General features: G+C 43.6%; 1 protein-coding gene across 4 annotated transcripts in view; it reads right to left on the bottom strand.

Moving 5' to 3' along the window:
* Positions 1 to 22,913, bottom strand: part of pde4cb (phosphodiesterase 4C, cAMP-specific b) — a 142,423-nt gene that overhangs the window by 11,908 nt on the left and 107,602 nt on the right. For all 4 annotated transcript variants that reach the window (XM_071344329.1, XM_071344328.1, XM_071344331.1 and 1 more), the window contains 8 exons: positions 18,500 to 18,691; positions 17,421 to 17,457; positions 17,158 to 17,287; positions 16,169 to 16,281; positions 7,780 to 7,873; positions 4,499 to 4,674; positions 4,065 to 4,163; positions 3,687 to 3,851 (listed from right to left, as the gene is read on the bottom strand). In XM_071344329.1, the coding sequence (XP_071200430.1) occupies positions 3,687 to 3,851; positions 4,065 to 4,163; positions 4,499 to 4,674; positions 7,780 to 7,873; positions 16,169 to 16,281; positions 17,158 to 17,287; positions 17,421 to 17,457; positions 18,500 to 18,691 (1,006 nt within the window). The remainder of the gene's footprint in view (positions 1 to 3,686; positions 3,852 to 4,064; positions 4,164 to 4,498; positions 4,675 to 7,779; positions 7,874 to 16,168; positions 16,282 to 17,157; positions 17,288 to 17,420; positions 17,458 to 18,499; positions 18,692 to 22,913) is intronic.

The following is a 22,913-nucleotide window of genomic DNA, read 5'->3' as shown; positions in this document are numbered from 1 at the left end:
TGGCTTCCTGTTAAGGCAAGGGCTGATTTCAAGGTTTTACAGCTAACCTACAAAGCATTACATGGGCTTGCTCCTACCCATCTTTCCGATTTGGTCCTGCCGTACATACCTACACGTATGCTACGATCACAAGACGCAGGCCTCCTAATTATCCCAAAAATTTCTAAGCAAACAGCTGGAGGCAGGGCTTTCTCCTATAGAGCTCCATTTTTATGGAATGGTCTGCCTACCCATGTGAGAGACGCAGACTCGGTCTCAACCTTTAAGTCTTTATTGAAGACTCATCTCTGGCCCAGGAGTGTGAAGGTGAACGGAAAGGCACTGGAGCAACGAACCGCCCTTGCGGTATCTGCCTGGCCAGTTCCCCTCTCTCCACTGGGATTCTCTGCCTCTAACCCTATTACAGAGGCTGAGTCACTGGCTTACTGGTGCTCTTCCATGCCGTCCCTAGGAGGGGTGCGTCACTTGAATGGGTTGAGTCACTGACGTGGTCTTCGTGTCTGGGTTGGCGCCCCCCCCCCCCTTGGGTTGTTCCGTGGCGGAGATCTTTGTGGGCTATACTCGGCCTTGTCTCAGGATGGTAAGTTGGTGGTTGAAGATATCCCTCTAGTGGTGTGGGGGCTGTGCTTTGGCAAAGTGGGTGGGGTTATATCCTGCCTGTATGGCCCTGTCTGGGGGTATCATTGGATGGGGCCACAGTGTCTCCTGACCCCTCCTGTGTCAGCCTCCAGTATTTATGCTGCAGTAGTTTATGTGTCGGGGGGCTAGGGTCAGTCTGTTATATCTGGAGTATTTCTCCTGTCTTATCCTGTGTGAATTTAAGTATGTTCTCTCTAATTCTCTTTCTCTCTCTCGGAGGACCTGAGCCCTAGGACCATGCCTAAGGACTACCTGGCATGATGACTCCTTGCTGTCCCCAGTCCACCTGGCCGTGCTGCTGCTCCAGTTTCAACTGTTCTGCCTGCGGCTATGGAACCCTGACCTGTTCACCGGACGTGCTACCTGTCCCAGACCTGCTGTTTTCAACTCTCTAGAGACAGCAGGAGCGATAGAGATACTCTCAATGATCGGCTATGAAAAGCCAACTGACATTTACTCCTGAGGTGCTGACCTGTTGCACCCTCAACAACTACTGTGATTATTATTATTTGACCATGCTGGTCATTTATGAACATTTGAACATCTTGGCCATGTTCTGTTATAATCTCCACCCGGCACAGCCAGAAGAGGACTGGCCACCCCTTATAGCCTGGTTCCTCTCTAGGTTTCTTCCTAGGTTTTGGCCTTTCTAGGGAGTTTTTCCTAGCCACCGTGCTTCTACACCTGCATTGCTTGCTGTTTGGTTTTAGGCTGGGTTTCTGTACAGCACTTTGAGATATCAGCTGATGTAAGAAGGGCTATATAAATACATTTGATTTGATTTGATTACAGACAACATTCGCACTGAGCTAAAGAGTAGAACTGCCCCTTTCAAGAGTGGGACTCTAACCCGGAAGCTTATAAGAAATCCTGCTATGCCCTCCGACGAACCATCAAACAGGCAAAGCGTTCATATAGGACTAAGATCGAATCGTACTACACCGGCTCCGACGCTCGTCAGATGTGGCAGGGCCTGCAAACTATTACAGACTACAAAGCGAAGCACAGCCAAGAGCTGCCCAGTGACACGAACCTACCAGACGAGCTAAACTTCTTCTATGTTCGCTTCGAGGTAAGTAACACTGAAACACAAATGAGAGCATCAGCTGTTCTGGACGACTGTGTGATCATGCTCTCCACAGCCGATGTAAGTAAGACCTTTAAACAGGTCAACATTCACAAGGCCGCAGGGCCAGACGGATTACCAGGACATGTACTCCGAGCATGCGCTGACCAACTGGCAAGTGTCTTCACTGACATTTTCAATCTCTCCCTGTCCGAGACTGTAATACCAACATGTTTTAAGCAGACCACCATAGTGCCTGTGCCCAAGAACACTAAGGTAACTTGCCTAAATGACTACCGACCCGTAGCACTCACATCTGTAGCCATACATTTATTTGAAAGGCTGGTCATGGCTCACATCAACACCATTATCCCAGAAACCCTAGACCCACTCCAATTTGTATACCGCACCAACAGATCTACAGATGATGCAATCTCTATTGCACTCCACACTGCCCTTTCCCACCTGGACAAAAGGGACACCTATGTGAGAATGCTATTCATTGACTACAGCTCAGCGGTCAACACCATTGTGCCCTCAAAAGCTCATCACTAAGCTAAGGACCCTGGGACTAAACACCTCCTTCTGCAACTGGATCCTGGACTTCCTGACGGACCGCCCCCCAGGTGGTAAGGGTAAGCAACAACATCCGCCACACTGATCCTCAACATGGGGGCCCCTCAGGGGTGTGTGCTTAGTCCCCTCCTGTACTCCCTGTTCACTGCACGGCCAAGCACGACTCCAACACCATCATTAAGTTTGCTGATGACACAACAGTGGTAGGCCTGATCATCGACAACGATGAGACAGCCTATAGGGAGGTCAGAGACCTGATCGTGTGGTGCCAGGACAACAACCTTTCCCTCAACGTGATCAAGACAAAGGAGATGATTGTGGACTACAGGAAAAGGAGGATCGAGCACGCCCCCATTCTCATCGATGGGGCTGTAGTGGAGCAGTTTGAGAGCTCTACATCACCAACAAACTAACATGGTCCAAGCACATCAAGACAGTTGTGAAGAGGGCACGACAAAACCTATTCCCCCTCAGGAGACTGAAAATATTTGGCATGGGTCCTCAGATCCTCAAAAGGTTTTACAGCTGCACCATCGAGAGCATCCTGACGGGTTGCATCACTGCCTGGAATGGCAAATGCTCGGCCTCCGACCGCAAGGCACTACAAAGTGTAATTCATACGGCCCAGTACATCACTGGGGCCAAGCTTCCTGCCATCCAGGACCTCTATACTAGGCAGTGTCAGAGGAAGGCCATAAAAAATTGTCAAAGACACCAGCCACCCTAGTCATACACTGTTCTCTCTGCTACCGCACGGCAAGCGGTACCGGAGCGCCAAGTCTAGGTCCAAGAGGCTTCTAAACAGCTTCTACCCCCAAGCCATAAGAATCCTGAAGAGATAATCAAATGGCCACCCAGACTATTTGTATTGCCCCCCCCCACGCTCCTGCTACTCTGTTATTATCTATGCATAGTCACTTTAATAACTCTACCTACATGTACATATTACCTCAATTACCAAGACACCGGTGCCCCCGCACATTGACTCTGTACCGGTACCCCCTGTATATAGCCCCGCTATTGTTATTTACTGCTGCTCTTTAATCATTTGTTATTCTTGTCTCTTACTTTTCTTTGTATTTTCTTAAAACTTGTTGGCTGGTTGGTTGGTTAAGGGTTTGTAAGTACGCATTTAACTGTAAGGTTTACACATGTTGTATTCGGCGCATGTGACGAATACAATTTGATTTGAAGTATAACTAAGTATTAACACGTAGCGTGGGGACATTCTATTCACCTCATATTTTCTTTCTATACCATGAACAAACCCCTTCTACCTCAATATGCACTGATAAACTTGATAAAATCCAAAGATATGCACAGGGCACGTCTACCAACTAGATTAGAATATAGAATATGGCTGGACATCATCCTTTAATCTTCCTCATAATGGAGTGTTCCATACCTCCAGGGCGGGGGTGGAGAGGAGAACGTGGGTGGACTGTACCACGTCGGCAGCGTGGATGTTGTTGTGGTAGGCCACGTCGGCGTGGTAGTGGTCCTCCAGGGTCATCATGAAGGTGATGAAGGTGTCGGCTGGGATCTTAAAGTTTTTCAGCAGCTCTCGCTCCTGAGGTTGGGCAGCAACAGAAACCAGGCTCACAAGAGTAGAGCAAATATGTAACAAACTTTTGAAGTGTATTTGGGGTAGCCCCGACCGGGACTCTAGCCCTTGGCCATTACACCAAGATTCAAATGTCTTGGAAGGAATGCTAAAGAATGCTACAATTGGCTGCTGTAATGTACGAACAGAGGAGATGCATTTGGAATTGGAGACTCATACCTGGAAAATGGAGTACATGACCACCGTCAAAGGCCGATTCCCCGAGTATTCAGCTATCTTGAAAATATCTAGACCCCATCTGTTGATCTCCTCAAATTCCTAGAACCACAACACAATAAAGTGAGAAAAAGTCTGATATGGCAATTGAGCAGAAATGTATTTAATAAATAAGAAATATTAAACTTTTTTAACATGCATAACAAAAGATATGAGAATGGCACAAAAGTAAAATACTTTTCCCATTGCGATCCTCCAGAGGGCAGATGACGTGACAAGTTGGCAATAATACGTCACTGACATTATATTACATATAACATTAAAGGCCAAGCAATAAGCATTAAAGTAATTTAGCCATTCTTCAGTGTGACAATGTGCGTCCGTCCGTCCGTCCGTCTGTGTGTGTGTGTGTGTGTGTGTGTGTGTGTGGCGCCCACCGTGGCCAATAATCCCTCCTGGAGGGTGGTGACCCCGAAACGGGGGATCTGGATGGGGGCGAGGCTGGGGCTGAGGGCAGGCTTCTTCACCGCAACGATCTGGGACATGGGCCTCTTCTTCTTCTTGTCTTTCTCCTTAGGAGGCCCAGACATAATCTCCACATCATGCTGCTTTTCTACAGACAGAGAGAGTGAGAGGGAGAAGAGAGAGAGACAGAAGAGAAAGAGACTGAAAAAAATATATGCCCATTGGACTGTGGCTGTGTTGGTGTTAGGAGGGGAGCCCTGACTATTTTCCAGCTAGTAAGGCAGGTAGATTATTTATTTTATTTCAACCAATATATAGGAGGAGTAGCAACCCGTCATTCATGTTATGAGCCTCACCTATTTAGCAAAAAATAATAATATCAGTTTGCAAACAATGTAAAAAATATAATAATTTTGTTAATAAAGCTGCATGCAAACATGGTCTCTTTTTTGCTTTAGCCTTCTGCTTTCTGTGGTGGTGGGGCAAGCCAGCAGAATATACAGAACGTAGGGTTTGGTAATGTTCTCTAGTTGCGCCGTAATTGGTTCAGTTTTCTGTCACTCATGGGGACACTACTTCACCGCAAAATCTAAGAGTGGAGCTCAAAAATTCAAGCCCCTTGGGTGCAACCATAGATTTACATTAGACATGCCCATCTAAGAAGCCTCAAGGTAATTGGCCACAGAAAAAATGAAGTCAAATCACGTTATATCTACGGTAGCTTTGATTAGACTGATCATGTCAACATCATACTTTCAAAATCTTAGCTAGCAAGCTAGACAAGCAGTCATCGTCATGAATCAAGTCGACAATCTACTGGAAAATCCTTTTCAATCCTTGTCATATGAAGAGAAATTATAAATAAAATGTATCAGTGCTCATCAGCCATCAACATAACCAACAAGTTGGAAATCGCTAATTCAACAATGAGTGGTTTGGAAGAAATCAGTGGCTAACTGCAAGCATTGCAAAGCAATCACTAGCCTGCTATTCAGTGGAGAGGGTGTGTGGTCTAAGTTTTGGTTTAAGGGTCTCTTTTCCAAGATTAAAAGAATAAACATGCAACACCATGGGTCAGAAAATGTTGAATACACTGACCATGCTGTCAATCCAGCATGACTTCTGTCGTGTTCAAAACTGTAAACTCTGAACTGGGAAATCTCAGACTTCAGTGAGTTTAAAATAACTGGGAACTCAGGAAAAGAATTAGCTCCGACTGAGAAAATAAGTTTCGAACGATCATCCAAGTCGGGAACCCTGGCCTCTTTCTAGAGCTCCGACCTGAAGATCACTAACGTCATGATTCAACCTTGTTTTTTCCCGAGCTCCCAGTTATCTTGAAAGCACCATAAATCCAGAGAATGGCAGACTTTACTGACAAAATTTGCCCACAAGAAGGACCGCCGTGCCACCGTCCTGTTCAAGTGAGCACAGCTCAACAAGGTGAGTCCAAAAATGTATTGTATGCTGCTGCATAAATTATGTTATATGCCAGGGAGATAGTATTACTTTCTTAGCTAAAGTATACATAAGTGTATGTTGTGTAGTAAGCTGTTAGTAGCCCATGTGCCTCACCCTAATAATTTGGTGCCTCACCCTAATAATTTGGTCCCTTTACCCTCATACTGTTCTGACTTAGTGGTGCACGTATAGCCTATAACCGTTTTTTGAGAATTGTAATCATCAAATATTTGTAAGAGCTTTCCTTGTCTGCTTATATGCCCCCTTAATTTATCCTACGGTTCTGACTTGATGTACAGTGAGAATAGTGTAAGAACGGCCCATGTTCTGAATTCTGTCGCTGTACATTTCAAAAGTGCTGAACAATTAGTTATATTGACTACGTCCGTCTTAGCTCGCTCAATGTCTTAATCAAAATTACAGATGGCCTCTTATCCACTCATCGTTCCCTTAGGCCGTAGTTTGTACATCTCAATTGTCAGTAGAAACCACATTTGGCAAGTCAGCCATATCAGCTATGTTTTTAAAAAAGGCAGTAAATGAGGCTGAATTAACTGTTTCGCTGCCAGACAACGCAGGTGTAACGGTGGTAAGGATTCACTCCATGGTGCTGAAAAGAAAGCTCTGCTGTTGGGACATCTTTATGTAGGCCCTAACAGTTTGTGGGCACCGTTTGTCACCGTTACAGAGCAATTCATGTATTGTTATGTTGTGTAGTGGCTTAGCTGCAACAAGATTTACATGCTAAAATCATCACTGTATAGGACACTGAAAACTAAAGAAAATTAACAGTTGATTGTTTATTTTACGAACTATAGCTAATCTAAGATATTTCCACCACAAATCAAGTGAGGAATCAATCAGACTAGTACTAGGAATACTGCTTCAACTGATAACTCTCCACCAAATGTCATCTCTCAACCAATAATGACTCCTGGTTGTCAGACAGTGGCAAATATGAGAAGTCAGATCATAATCCCAGATCCTAAAAGCATGTAAATATCATTACGAGGACACGCAATCTGCCACCACACCACACCAAGAGAAGCGGTCTCACCAATCTCACAATATTTCCTTTTCCTTTCACCCAAAGCCATAGTTCTCCTTTCCGATCCCAGCCAACGTCAAAACAAACCAAATCATGTCAAATGGACATCTATTTTCAGGCTCCATTTTCTCTCCGTCTGCAAGCATTTTGGTGAAGCTCCATTCCGCCACAATATCAGTTAAAGATGACTGGGGTATTGACGTAAAAGGCAGTCTAATAATATTACCGTCTCCATGGCAACGCCAGACATGTCCAGGAATGCCTTGCCGCCTGCTTCCTTTGGAAGCCCTTCTCTTTCCTCTAACATGCTGGCTAATAGGCCAGCAGACATGCATGACAAATGCCAAGTTTTGCAACTACATACTGCATGATGTCATGTAACCTATGTTTATACTCTGTATATGTTGTCCTGTTCAGTACTCCCAATAATTATATACAAAACATGCTGTAGTAATTTTGTAAGTATTTTGTAATTCATAATGCATTATAAGCACATGTATAATGCCTTATGAGCTATGCATAATAATGCAAAACATAGGCAGTGCTCATAAACATCTATGACTACATTTATAGAGCTGTATAATGCCCTATAAAGCAAATAAATATTGTATTTATGTACCAACTTTTGAGCAGGATGAATGCTTTACATCAATTCTTATTTGATAGTAGGGTCAAAATGAATACCTTGCCTAGCCATTGCAATGCCAGTTCAGGAGCCATACTTCGAGTGCTGTTGTCACTCACCTAGGAAAGTGTTGGCGATAAACTCTGAGACTTGGTTTCCTGACCGGCTGGTTTCTGACAACTGGGTGAGCTCTCTGTTCAACATCCTTTTGAACTGGGAAACAAGATCAGACACAACGACAAGCATCAGAGACACAACATACATGGAAATAGTGTGGAAAGTAGAACATACAGTTGAAGCCGGAAGTTTACATACACCTTAGCAAAATACATTTAAACTCAGTTTAAAGAGAAAAAAATCTCTGTCTTAGGTCAGTTAGGATCACCACTTAATTTTAAGAATGTGAAATGTCAGAATAATAGCAGAGAGAATGATTCATTTCAGCTTTTATTTCTTTCATCACATTCCCAGTGGGTCAGAAGTTTACATAAACTCAATTAGTATTGGGTAGCATTGCCTTTAAATTGTTTAACTTGGGTCAAACGTTTCGGGTAGCCTTCCACAAGCGTTGGGTGAATTTTGTCCCATTCCTCCTGACAGAGCTGGTGTAACTGAGTCAGGTTTGTAGGCCACCTTGCTCGCACACGCTTTTTCAGTTCTGTCCACAAATGTTCTATAGGATTGAGGTCAGGGCTTTGTGATGGCGACTCCGATACCTTGACTTTGTTGTCCTTAAGCCATTTTGCCACAACTTTGGAAGTATGCTTGGGGTCATTGTCCATTTGGAAGACCCATTTGCGACCAAGCTTTAACTTCCTGACTGATGTCTTGAGATGTTGCTTCAATATATAAACATAATTTTCCAACCTCATGATGCCATCTATTTTGTGAAGTGCACCAGTCCCTCCTGCAGCAAAGCACCCTCACATCATGATGCTGCCACCCCCGTGCTTCACGGTTGGGATGGTGTTCTTCGGCTTGCAAGCCTCCCCCTTATTCCTCCAAACATAACGATGGTCATTATGGCCAAACAGTTCTATTTTTGTTTCATCAGAGGACATTTCTCCAAAAAGTATGATCTTTGTGTTTGCATCTTCACAAGGTCCTTTGCTGTTGTTCTGGGATTGTTTTGCACTTTTGCACCAAAGTACGTTCATCTCTAGGAGACAGAACACCTCTCCTTCCTGAGCGGTATGACGGCTGTGTGGTCCCATGGTGTTTATACTTGCATACTATTGTTTGTACAGTTTAACGTGGTATCCTTCAGGCGTTTGGAAATTGCTCCCAAGGATGAACCAGACTTGTGGAGGTCTACTTGTGGAGGTCTTGGCTGATTTCTTTTGATTTTCCCATGATGTCAAGCAAAGAGGCACTGAGTTTGAAGGTAGGCCTTGAAATACATCCACAGGTACACCTCCAATTGACTCAAATGATGTCAATTAGCCTATCAGAAGCTTCTAAAGCCATGACATAATTTTCTAGAATTTTCCAAGCTGTTTAAAGGCCCAGTCAACTTAGTGTATGTAAACTTCTGACCTACTGGAATTGTGATACAGTGAATTATAAGTGAAATAATCTGTCTGTAAACAATTGTTGGAAAAATTACTTGTGTCATGCACAAAGTAGATGTCCTAACCGACTTGCCAAAACTATAGTTTGTTAACAAGAAATTTGTGGAGTGGTTGAAAAATGAGTTAATGACTCCATCCTAAGTGTATGTAAACTTCCGACTTCAACTGTACTTCAGTTGAACAAGTGTACCAGCAGTAAAGTTCCTATCATAATATAATGTGGAACATTTGAAATTAACAAAACCAAATGAGAGTTCAAAAAGGCAATAAACTATGTTTGGTGTGATTTTTCGCACCACACTCAAGTGTCAGGAGTCACCACACTCCACCAAGTAAATAATATGACAGTAGTGATTTCCTTGATCCCCCTCATACTGAATAACATGTCAGGTTATAGAAAAAGACAAGTGTAACATGGGATATCAATAGAGTAACAGTAGTCAATTATATCAATAAGACCGTTATGTAATCACTAACCGAACATAGCAGGCCTAAAAGAATAGCCTGAAACTAAACTAACTAAACCCCTACATACTGGTCTTGACCAGACGAAAAAAAGCTGTAGGGGGAGGTTGTCTTCTGCACTGTTCAACCAATCCATTATATGTGGAGGAGGAGTTAAGATGGAGCGTCGCCTTGTTAACATCCAAAAGCGGAAGTCGCGTCCCAGGCTCTCTTTCCATTTCACCTGTTGATGGGGACTCAGCAGAGCCTATGTAATCACACACGTGGGTAGGGGACAAACCACAGTATACGGTCTTAAAGGAGACATTGCATGTACACATACAGGAAGGAATGGGTAGTGTACTCAGAGATTTGTAAACAAACTCACACACATACACCCAATGGAACAGGCATGTGTAGACTAAATAATATGCAGTTTTATCAAATCTCACTGACATAATATGCAAAATCACAGACATACAAATACATACTGTGTCCTACAGTACACCAAAGCACACTTCTTGTCATCCAGTTAAGAAGTTTGCACTGCAATAACAGAAAATGACATCTTGACACACACATTCCCGTGCACTCACCTGTATGAGTGTCCAAAACATAGAAAACAAAGTGACGTAGGGCATTCCAGTGTACACATGTTGAATGTCGAAAACAAAGACGAGTGAGCAGCAGAAACCAACTATGTTGAATAAAATCCAGTAGGAGATTGTACAGGTCTATTTTTATTTTATTTGACCTTTATTTACCAGGTAGGCCAGTTGAGAACAAGTTCTCATTTACAACTGCGACCTGGCCAAGATAAAGCAAAGCAGTGCGACACAAACAACACAGAGTTACACATGGAATAAACAAACGTACAGTCAATAACACAATATAAATAAATCTATATACAGGGTGTGCAAATGAGGTAAGAAAGGCAATACATAGGCTGTAGTGGCGAAGTAATTACAATTTAACAATTAAACACTGGAGTGATAGATGTGCAGAAGATGAATGTGCAAGTAGAGATACTGGGGTGCAAAGGAGCAAAGACATTATAAATAACAATATGGGGATGAGGTAGTTGGATGGGCTATTTACAGATGGGCTATGTACAGGTGCAATGATCGGTGAGCTGCTCTGACAGCTGATGCTTAAAGTTAGTGAGGGAGATAGGAGTCTCCAGCTTCAGTGATATTTGCATTTTGTTCCAGTCATTGGCAGCAGAGAATTGGAAGGAAAGGCGGCCAAACGAGGAATAGGCTTTGGGGGTGACTAGTGAAATATACCTGCTGGAGCGCATGCTACGGGTGGGTGCTGCTATGGTGATCAGTGAGCTGAGATAAGGCAGGGCTTTACCTAGCAAAGACTTATAGATGACCTGGAGCCAGTGGGTTTGGCGACGAATATGAAGCGAGGGCCAGCCAATGACAGCATACAGGTCGCAATGGTGGGTAGTATATGGGGCTTTGGTGACAAAATGGATGGCACTGTGATAGACTGCATCCAATTTGCTGAGTAGAGTGTTGGAAGCTATTTTGTAAATGACATCACGAAGTCAAGGATCGGTAGGATAGTCAGTTTTACGAGGGTATGTTTGGCAGCATGAGTGAAGGATGCTTTGTTGCGATATAGGAAGTCGATTCTAGATTTAATTTTGGATTGGAGATGCTTAATGTGAGTCTGGAAGGAGAGTTTACAGTCTAACCACACACATAGGTATTTGTAATTGTCCACATATTCTAAGCCAGAACCGTCCAGAGTAGTGATGCTGGACGGGCGGGCAGCGATCGGTTGAAGAGCATGCATTTAGTTTGACTTGTATTTAAGAACAGTTGGAGGCCACGGAAGGAGAGTTGTATGGCATTAAAGCTCGTCTGGAGGTTAGTTAACACAGTGTCCAAAGAAGGGGCCAGAAGTATACAGAATGGTGTCGTCTGCGTAGAGGTGGATCAAAGAATCACCAGCAGCAAGAGCGACATCATTGATGTATACAGAGAAAAGAGTCGGCCCAAAAATTTAACCCTGTGGCACCCCCATAGAGACTGCCAGAGGTCCGGACAACAGGCCCTCCGATTTGACACACTGAACTCTGTCTGAGAAGTAGTTGGTGAACCAGGCGAGGCAGTCATTTGAGAAACCAAGGCTGTTGAGTCTGCTGATAAGAATGTGGCGATTGACAGAGTCGAAAGCCTTAGCCAGGTCGATGAAGCCGGCTGCACAGTATTGTCTTTTATCGATGGCGGTTATGATATCGTTTAGGACCTTGAGTGTGGCTGAGGTGCACCCATGACCAGCTCGGAAACCAGATTGCATAGCGGAGAAGGTACGGTGGGATTCGAAATGGTCGGTGATCTGTTTGTTAACTTGGCTTTTGAAGACCTTAGAAAGGCAGGGTAGGATAGATATAGGTCTGTAACAGTTAGGGTCTAGAGTGTCTCCCCCTTTGAAGAGGGGGTTGACCGCGGCAGCTTTCCAATCTTTGGGGATCTCAGACGATACGAGAGGTTGAACAGGACAGTAATAGGCGTTGCAACAATTGCGGAGGATACTTTTAGAAAGAGAAGTTCCAGATTGTCTAGCCCTGCTGATTTGTAGGGGTCCAGATTTAGCAACTCTTTCAGAACATCAGCTATCTGGATTTGGGTGAAGGAGAAATGTGGGAGGTTTGAGCAAGTTGCTGTGGGGGGTTCAGGGCTGTTGACTGGGGTAGGGGTAACCAGGTGGAAAGCATGGCCAGCCGTAGAAAAATGCTTATTGAAATTCTCAATTATTGTGGATTTATTTGTGGTGACAGTGTTTCCTAGCCACAGTGCAGTGTGCAGCTGGGAGGAGGTGCTCTTATTCTCCATGGACTTTACAGTCTATCCAATGAGTTTCATCATAAACTGACAGTCCTTACGCCCCAGATTGAAAGAGATCAAACAGCAATCAGCCAAAGACGAGGCTTCCCGGTAGCTCTGAGCTTAGTAAGTGGGACAGATGGGACATGGGGGACGGGCAGTGGAGGTTAAGGGGACAGAGACAGTATAGCTAGGTGCAGAGCACCAGTATAAAGGCTAGTCTCTCCTTCCCTGTGTGTATCTCCCCTTCAACTATCTACATGCGGGATGCTCTACAGCCAATTTGTGTGTGTGTAAAGGGGAGGGGAGGGTGTGTGTGTGTCACACACACACAGAGAGAGACAGAGAGACAGAGAGAGAGAGAGAGAGAGAGATGCATAATGCATTCAGGAGGAGCAGAATGGAAAGAAGGGACTTGAACCAATGTGAATGGTTTAATGGGAGGGATGGGCTCCATTCATGTGTTTGTGTGCGTCTGAATGGGAGGAGGGAGTGTGTATCAGTCCAATACACATTAACTGAGTTTGGTGGTAAGAGTGCTTTTAGCTTTGCTGGCCCATGATCTCGGAGCACTTTGCTGAAGGACTTAAAAACTAGATCATTTAATTCTGATTCATGATTTTAAATCTCAGATTGGAGGGCTGCTGACCTCAGATTGCTCAGGTTTTTAAACCTGTTACTTTAAACTGTGTTATGCACTTTGCACTGTTTTATCTTCCATTCATAGTTAGGTTTTATGTTGTGTGTCATGTGGAACTAACTATGCTGCTTTCTTCGTCAGGGCTCACATGAAAAAGAGATGTCAATCAAATTTAAATAAATAAATGCTCTCTGTATGCCCAAATATTATGCACAGAGGGAGAATGCAGCAGCAGTTCAACTTCCTGAATCTGTAAAAATGTAAATAGTGCAATGCAATAAGAAATGAGCTACTTGTTGGAGGGTCCAATCACAAGTAGGAGGTCATATATATTAGACAGAGGATGTGACCTGTGGGAAATAACTTTCCCTTGACTATGGCAAAACAACTGTTATACTATGCCTTTTCCAAAAGATATGTCACCTGCTGTGTAAAGCCACTGACTATGAGACAGCAGTGAACCATATGACATCAATCAACCACTGTTTTGATGCATTGAGGACAACAGCGTAGGTTACACAAGGAACTGAATTCCCCAATATAATATTCAGGTTAAGTATAGCTTAATTTTGTAAATCCTAAACATAAGACATGTGATCGACATGAACACAGAGCGATGTGATGCTGATGAGAGGTGCTGTGGACTCCCCGGGTGCAGTATTAAAAGGCTGCAGCCCACAGCAGGTCTCTGGAGACAGTTATTCTGTAGCCCTTTGACTCTCTGCCAAGCCCAAACAAACAAAAGGTAGTGAGTGTACCGTGCACATGATCTTCAAGTGATGCGTGGCAGCGGTCTCAGCCACAGCCAATCCTAGAGCTACAGCAAGGGCTTAACGTGACGCAATATCCATGTTTTTCAGATCTATGTCCTTTTGCACACAAACTCCTCAAATAGTTCTCATTTCAGTATATACAGTGCATTCGGAATGTATTCAGACCCTTTGACTTTTTCCACATTTTGTTACGTTACAGCCTTAATCTAAAATTTATTAAATAGTTTTTTTTCCCATCATCAGTCTACACATAACACACCATAATGACAAAGCAAAAACAGGTTTTTAGACATTTTTGTAAATGTAGTAAAAATGTAAAACTGAAATATCACATTTACACATTTAGTATTCAGACCCTTTACTCAGTACTTTGTTGAAGCACCTTGGCAGCGATTATAGCCACGAGTCTTCTTGGGTATGACGCTACAAGCTTGGCACATCTGTATTTGGGGAGTTTCTCCCATTCTTCTCTGCAAATCCTCTCAAGCTCAGGTTGGATGTTTGGATGGGAAGCGTTACTGCACAGCTATTTTCAGGCCACTCCAGAGATGTTCGATCAGGTTCAAGTCCAGGCTCTGGCTGGGCCACTCAAGGACATTCAGAGACTTGTCCTGAAGCCACTCCTGCGTTGTTTTGGCAGTGTGCTTAGGGTCGTTGTCTTGTAGATTGATTGATTGTGGACTACAGGAAAAGGAGGACCAAGCACGCCCCCATTCTCATCGACGGGGCTGTAGTGGAGCAGGTTGAGAGCTTCAAGTTCCTTGGTGTCCACATCACCAACAAACTAACATTGTCCAAGATAGTCGTGAAGAGGGCAAAAAACTTATTCCCCCTCAGGAGACTGAAAAGATTTGGCATGGGTCCTCAGATCCTCAAAAGGTTCTACAGCTGCACCATTGAGAGCATTGTGATGGGTTGCACCACTGCCTGGTATGGCAACTGCTCGGCCTCCGACCGCAAGGCACTACAGAGGGTAGTGTGTACGGCCCAGTACATCACTGGGGCCAAGCTTCCTGCCATCCAGGACCTCTATACCAAGCGGTGTCAGAGAAAGGCCCTAAAAATTGTCAAAGACTCCAGCCACCCTAGTCATACACTGTTCTCTCTGCAACCGCACGGCAAGCGGTATCGGAGCGCCAAGTCTACCTCCAAGCCATAAGACTCCTGAACATCTAATCAAATGGCTACATCAAATGACTATTTTAAACTGCTGCTACTCTGTTATTAAAGTGACTGTGTATAGATAATAACTCTACCTACGTATACATATTACCTCGACTAACCGGTGCCCCTGCACACTGACACTGTACCGGTATCCCCTGTATATAGCCTTGCTATTGTTATTTTACTGCTGCTCTTTAATTATTTGTTACTTTTATTATTATTATTTTTTTGTATTTTTCTTAAAACGGCATTTTTGGTTAAGGGCTTGTAAGTAAGCATTTCACTGTAAGGTCTACACACCTGTTGTATTCTGCTCATGTGACAAATACAATTTGGTTAGATTTGTTGGAAGGTGAACCTTCGCCCGGTTCTTTGGTCCTGAGCGCTTTGGAGCAGGTTTTTGTAAAGGATCTCTCTGTACTTTGCTCTGCTCATCTTTCTCTCGATCATGACTAGTCCCCCAGTCCCTGCCTCTGAAAAACCTCCCCACAGTATGATGCTGCCACCAGCATTATTCCATTTAAGAATGATGGAGGCCACTGTGTTCTTGGGGACCTTCAATGCTGCAAAACATTTTTGGTACCCTTCCCCAGATCTGTGCCTCGACACAATCTTGTCTCGGCACTCTACGGACAATTCCTTCGACCTCCCGGCTTGGTTTTTGCTCTGACATGCACTGTCAACTGTGAGACCTTACATAGACAGGTGTGTGCCTTTCCAAATCCAATCAATTGAAGAAACATCAAGGATGATCAATGGAAACAGGATGCACCTTAGCTCAATTTTGAGTCTCATAATGTAAAAAAAAACTATGTAAATCTATATTTTTAAAAAAATGTAAAAATAAAACTTTGTGCAAAAATGTCTAAAAACCTTTTTTCACTTTGTCATTATATTTAATACATTTTTCGAAAAAGGCTGTAACGTAACAAAATGTGAAAAAAGTTATTTCCGAATGCACTGTAGATGAAGATTAGATTTTTTATTAACCAGACCTATATCTTTGCTATTCTTCAAGCAATCATTCCCAGGTTTTTACAATAGATGAGGCTCAGTTCAAATGCAACGCAGCTCACCTTGTTGGAAGCCATTTCACTGACTGAGTGACGGGTCTGCAGGGTCTCCAGCTGGTCCAGACACCAGTCCAGCTCCTCCAGCGTCTCCATGGCCAGCTTCTGGTACGGCTCCTCTGAGGGGGGCCAAAGGTCAGACTACTGTTAAAGCCCTGAGAGAGCGTTTGTTCTGATCTCTGCTGCTAAAAAAAATACATTAAAACTTAAAGAATTTCAGTGAGTGCGATTTTTTCCTTTCTTCAAGTAAAAGCCCATCAGAGACCATCCCATCCAGAACCTAGACTTACCAGACTGAGACCCAGATCCAAATCCAAATCCTCAAACAAGGCCCAATCAGTACTGATCACTTTCTCATAGTCCCATTGTCAAGGACTGTTCTCCGGACTGTTATCAGGCCCCAGACTGTATTTTTTATTTTTTTATTTGACCTTTATTTAACTAGGCAAATCAGTTAAGAACAAATTCTTATTTTCAATGACGGCCTAGGAACAGTGGGTTAACTGCCTTGTTCAGGGGCAGAGCGACCGATTTTTACCTTGTCAGCTCGGGGATTCGATCTTGCAACCTTTTGGTTACAAGTCCAACGCTCTCACCACTAGGCTTCCTGCCGCCCCCAAAATCACTGGACAGAAGGCGATGTGCTGTCTTTCACTTCGAGTCACTAACGTCTAATGCAAGCTCTGTTTTAAATCAATATTGGTTCCATTTCAAACCAGAGACTATAAAATTAATTGTGTTGAATGTATGCCTTTTTGTTGTCCTCTTCACATTCTCACTGCACTGCCCTTATCAATGTAAAGCTGACAGACTACAATAACAGCAATTGTGGCAGTAGCATCAAACAAATCTTATGTAGGTCTGTATTTTCAGTTCTTGAGAACTTGTTATTTTTACAGGGTGAAGCAGACACTAGGGAACAAGAATCGGTACAACAGGCAGATTCTTGTTGTGAAGTCATGTAAGAGGTAAGATCAGATGAGTATAATACTGACCTGTTATGCTTGACTTGGTGTGGGTAGGTATGGAGGGAGGGTTGCTGCCTGATGGCCGCCTGTTGGGCCGATCTTGCAGATGAGTTATGTAGGCAAAATTGCTTCTGACTGTTCGGAGACTGGCAAGCACCTAAAGAGAAAGGTTGGAGGGTAGTGTTATGTTGCATTATGACCATCAAGTTGATTTCCAACGCTCAACATCAGGAATTCATACCAGCACACACACACACGAGAGAGAGAAAAAGCATGAACATAGCACTAACCTGTGCAAATGGTGTCACAATCATGTCTTCTCCATGTCTGAAATGACAGAAGAAGAAAAAACACTTGGTTAGATACGAAACCTTCAACCAACAGGTGAAGAACAGAATATCAGCATCTTAAAAGGTTAATATTAATATACAATACATATAATGAGGCTCTATGGTACTCAATGGGCATCTTAACTGCAACCTGAACACCCTCATGTCCTACATCAGTTAACACATTGGACACAGAGAGAAAACGAGTGACATGCACACAACTGACTGTGGGAGAACCCTGGGAAAACAGACATCACCCTTTGGAACTGTGCTGTGGGGGAATCATCATGCACATAATGTGTTGTCTTGAGGTCAAGCCTTTCTGTGGTTAAGATAATAGGCCTCAGGCTATTCATGCAGCACACATACAGTAGCAGGCTCAACTCAGATGCAAGGACAGTGGGGCTTTTCTTTTTGGGATGGTTTGGGAGGAAAGGGGCTGAGGGGCGTGTATGTATGGGCGGGGTGGTGTTCAGCAGGAGGGTGTGGAGGGGGTTAAGGGGTTGGTGAGTGGAGGAAGTGTCTGAAACCTGCAAACGCAGTGGAACAGTCCTTAAAGGAGAAGTAAAAAAGAAAACATTTGTCACGCGCGTCTCTCACCGCGGCAGCCAACCGACTTCCCAGTGCTTCAAGCCCTCTTCCCTTTTAAAGACAGAGAGTCCAGTGACTAAACTAGACATGGGTAAAATAACCTCCAGAAACAAACATCAACAATACAAGACTGTTAGACTTAATTCAATTGACTTTAAGGTTGAGTCTTTAGGGAAATCTGTGGAATCATAGTTGAAGGGTTAGCTATGTCATTATAAATATGGAGAGAGTAAGTGAAGTATTTGTAAGTGAAATATCAGGGGTGGGGGTAGAGCAACAAAGAGGCAAAGAGAGACAGAAGGACAGAAACAGCAACATAGTGAGTGAGAAAGAGACAGAGGGAGAGAATGAGAGAGAGAGAGAGAGAGAGGAAGAAGAAAATGACCTGGAGAAGGTGTTAGGAGGAGGATCACACATCACATGTGTGATCACACATCAATGCTACTTACAGCTCACTGGCCGTGGAGGAGTTGCGGGACATTGCTTTGGGCGAGAGGTCGAAATCTGAGTCGGAGCGATAGAGGAAGGACTCGCGGCGCTGGCTGTGGGGGTAGTTGGCCTGTAGGACCAGGCCGGAGCTGGGGCTGACCTGGGGGTCCAGGGGACTGCGCCCCACCGACAGCCCATTCTCCACATCAAAGCTAAGGGGGAGAGAAGGGAGAGGCAGAAAGGTTGGATTCATGTTATGGGTGTCTTTCAGTTTGTTCAGCAGTGACATACTGACATTGTCATCACAGAAAATGATAAGGGCCATCAACATCAACATTATGGGAAGAGAAGGTAGAGAGAAGGCAAGATTCATGTTAATAGGTGTCTGGAGCAGCGGAGCAGGAAGACAGGACGACATTGTCCATTCATATATTGTGTACAGTATGATGTCAGAGTCATGAAAGTCTGACAAGATTTGTGAATCAGAAATCATCAGTTTTCATCATCAAAAAAAACATTGACCAATATTTTTACTATTTTCTATATTGGAGAATTATAGTGAAGACATTAAAACAATGAAATAACACATATGGAATCATGTAGTAACCAAAAAAGTGTTACACAAATCAAAAAATATTTGAGATTTTTTCAAAGTAGCCACCCTTTGCCTAGATGATAGCTTTGCACAAAAACACATTTTTTGTTACTGCATGATTCCATGTATGTTATTTCATAGTTTTGATGTATTCACTATTATTCTACAATGTAGAAAATAGTAAAAAATAAATAAAAACCCTTGAATGAGTAGGTGTGTCCAAACTTTTGACAGGTACTGTACGTCATCAGTGCGTTCTTCCTCTCCCTCTGTCAGGCATGCTTATGGCACCTATCTACCCCTGCAGCCAGACCCTGACCTAAAAATATCAGGGTGATCAATCCATAGCCATCCAATCTCATAATAATGCTGACTTGGGGAACCTGTTTCCAGAGGCACGTCAGGCCCAGGAGGCTGCCAAGAACGCTGCAAGGATTCCCGTGAGTGTCTTGGTGTGGTGTGTAGTTTCTTTGGGTAACACAGAAAACGCAGAGTGTGAACAGCTAGAAAATACATTGAGGTCTGTTTGATGGATGAGACACTAAGTTAGGAGATCAGAGGTGGAGAAAGGCAAGTGCGAGAAACAGCGGGAAAGCTGGACGTGGGGATTGAACCCCAGTCTCTGGTGGGAAGTCGGATACACGACAGTATGTGTCAAGAACAGGGAGTGTTACTAATAATAAATACCATTTAGCAGCCGACTTTATCCAAAATGACTTAGTCATCTATGCATACATTTTACGTATCGGACTTTGCACCAGCAAAGTATAGTTGATACAGCAGTGACTTTACACATACAGCAGAAGTTCTAATAGTTCATTACCCTCCTCCTTTAGGCTCACTAGTAATGTGACTGTGTCTGATCTGTGTGTCTAACACCAGAAGAGAGTTGTTCCAGGGCGATGCCACAGTAAATGAGCGACAGCTGCAAGGTCGGGCTGAGGTGGAGTTGGAGAGAGTGGTTCTAAGAATAGCCCTCTATCATTGATGGGGGACATGTGAGAGGGCTATACATAGCCCAAAATATACTGCATGCCCCCTGGCTGGAGTCTCATATAATTACATTAGGCTGAAGCCCTCACCCCATACGGTACATACCCTTTCACTTGACTTCAAGTTCAACTGAAATCAATGTTTATTGGTGGTGTACACAATTTAGCAGCTGTTATAGCGGGTGCGGCGAAATGCATATGTTAATAGCTCCTAACAATGCAATAAACTGTCAAACAATTCAAATTGCACATAATTGCACATATTCTCATGCTATTGACCAACACATGATTCTTTGCAAAGCACTGTGTAGTTTGTCAAAGTTACTTTCAGTTTAACTATTGTTGCATGTCTCCGGGGCACCTGCAACAACCACCTCTGGATGTGCATTTCACTCAGACTCCTCTCACAAAAGCAGTCAGATATGGGACTGTGTGTGTGGGGTGTTGTATGCATTCTTTATACTAAATACAGGACAATGATGCTCAGTATTTTGCGTAAATGATCATTTAAAGACCAGCCTGCATCATACTAGGGAAGTGATTGACATCAGTAATCAGAAGCAATGACAGAATTAATTATTTAACCAATGTTTTCTTTTTTTTCTTCCATTTTGGCTTGTGACTCCTACATAGCCTACTGTAATGTACTGGAATTAGCTGTGCAGTGTGTATTTTTATCTGGATTTGGCACTCCAGCAATAGCAGTAACTGATAAATGAATGTTACGTAATCAATTCTCAATGAAGCCCCCTGATTCATGTGAGGACCGAAAAGGGAGAGAAAGAAAGATGGGTTGTTCCACAAAATGAGTGCCTTTCGTGTCCCTTTGATATTGTAAGTAGAAATTGTGCACCAATATTGAATTTTAAAACCCTGTTATGTTTAATTAAGTGCCCTTTAATATGGAGAATTCTATAAATCAGATTTTTTTAATGTGAATAAAGACTTGCTAAAGTGCCAAAATTCTGCATTTTGACATGTCCCTCCGTGCACCCTCTGTGACTTCTAGGAAGATTTTAACTAGCTTAACCCCAATTAACTCCAAAATGTCTCCAAGTTTTTACCATCATTGTAAAGCCCTTGCTATTTTGATGCTTTCAAAAAGTAATTTCTGAAGATGATTTATTTCATGTGATTAATGATTCATTTTAAGCTCAACTCTGTTATGTGAACTCTTGTTTTAATACAGTGAAACTATTCCTTTTAAAATATATATTTTTAAATAAACATTGAACTTTTAATATTCAAATCATAGTGTAAAAGCAAGTGAGCTGGTTCTACTCTTTTAGGGCATTTTCTGGTGTTTTGTTGGGAAAACTAAGCGGGTCGAGCATAACATGCTGTTGTGGAAAATCCGATCCAAAGATTAAGGCATAGACTATTTAATTGTATAATAGAAATATCGTTAATCAAGCAGCTGCAGGGGAGATCTACCTCTGATTTCACAGGGAAGAACTCCAAGAGTAAATGGTTACATGTCCCTTATATAGTGGGAGCTGATAATACAATCATACTGTTACACAACAGATATTTTATACAAGCAACAGTTCCGGAACACAATGGCCTTGTATTAGAGTGCAGACATACCAGGAGTCTATGAAAGGCATAACATCACAGTCCAACACAGAACATATCACTTGAGAAATCGCAACAGCTCACCCCAAATTCTACCACCACAACGTCAACCCTGTTATCAATAGATAGACAGGCTAGAAATGTTTTTACAATTTCATTTATTTTGTGAAGCCTGCATTCAATTTCCCCTCCCTGTTGCACACAACAAGCTTTCATTCCCCCTGTCACAAGGGGATTTATGGCTGATTTAAGATGAAATCCTCAACCCTGTCACGGTCAACTTTATTTGGCACTTAGCACAGTAATTTTTTTATTCAACCTCTTGAGATGGGAGAACATGTTTTTTATGAAGTTGAACATGTGCTCTTTATGATAGAATGTTGAAATTAGGTGAAATCAAAACATTTTGGGGGACTAAGTTACATATCTCACAAGACACCGAATTGGTGGAACGACCCTGAGAGATAGAAAGATAGGTTTGCATTTGGAAGGCTCAATGAAGCGCTTTAACAAGCTCCACCTGATTGGTGGGGAAAGCTCCAGGGGGAGGGGCTGCCGTATAAAGTGTCAGTGCCAGGGCTTTCCTTATTACCCCACTTCTCCTCCTCTCATCCCTTATTGTTCCACCTCTCCTTACTGCCTCGCCTCCCTCCCTTATGACCCCACCTCCCCTACCTCCCTTATTCTCATGCCTCCCTCACGCCTTCCATCATTTTCAATGATGCGTCCCCACTGAACGATTTGGGCCGGCTCTGATGGTGGGATGGCATCGATCACGAGGACAATGGAGTCAGCAGCTATAAATAGCTCTATCCAGTAAAGAGGTGGGTGCTGCCGGTGCAAAGGAGGTGGGTGCTGCCGGTGCAAAGGAGGTGGGTGCTGCCGGTGCAAAGGAGGTGGGTGCTGCCGGTGCAAAGGAGGTGGGTGCTGCCGGTGCAAAGGAGGTGGGTGCTGCCGGTGCAAAGGAGGTGGGTGCTGCCGGTGCTTGCTTAGCGAGTACCACTTCCTCCTGATTCAGCTCACACCGAGGCTCGAACCCAGGACCTCTGCCTTGCTTGAACATGTGACAGCCCTACTGAAGCGTCTTACCATTTGGCGCCACCGAAAAGTTACCAATTCGGCTGCGTATGTGGCCACACTTCAGGCTGAGGAGTAAGTTTCACAAATCCCCATGTGCTATATTGGCCTATGAGTAGACCGCAAGGTGGAGAGAAATAGAGAAACCCCCCACCCCCACCCACCACACTGCCGAGATGGTTTCTTACCATTAAT

This window comes from Salvelinus alpinus, chromosome 15 (assembly GCF_045679555.1).
Source record: "Salvelinus alpinus chromosome 15, SLU_Salpinus.1, whole genome shotgun sequence".
Lineage (NCBI taxonomy): Eukaryota > Metazoa > Chordata > Actinopteri > Salmoniformes > Salmonidae > Salvelinus > Salvelinus alpinus.
Note: the sequence above shows the minus strand (reverse complement) of the source record. Positions and strands in the feature narration are given on the sequence as shown.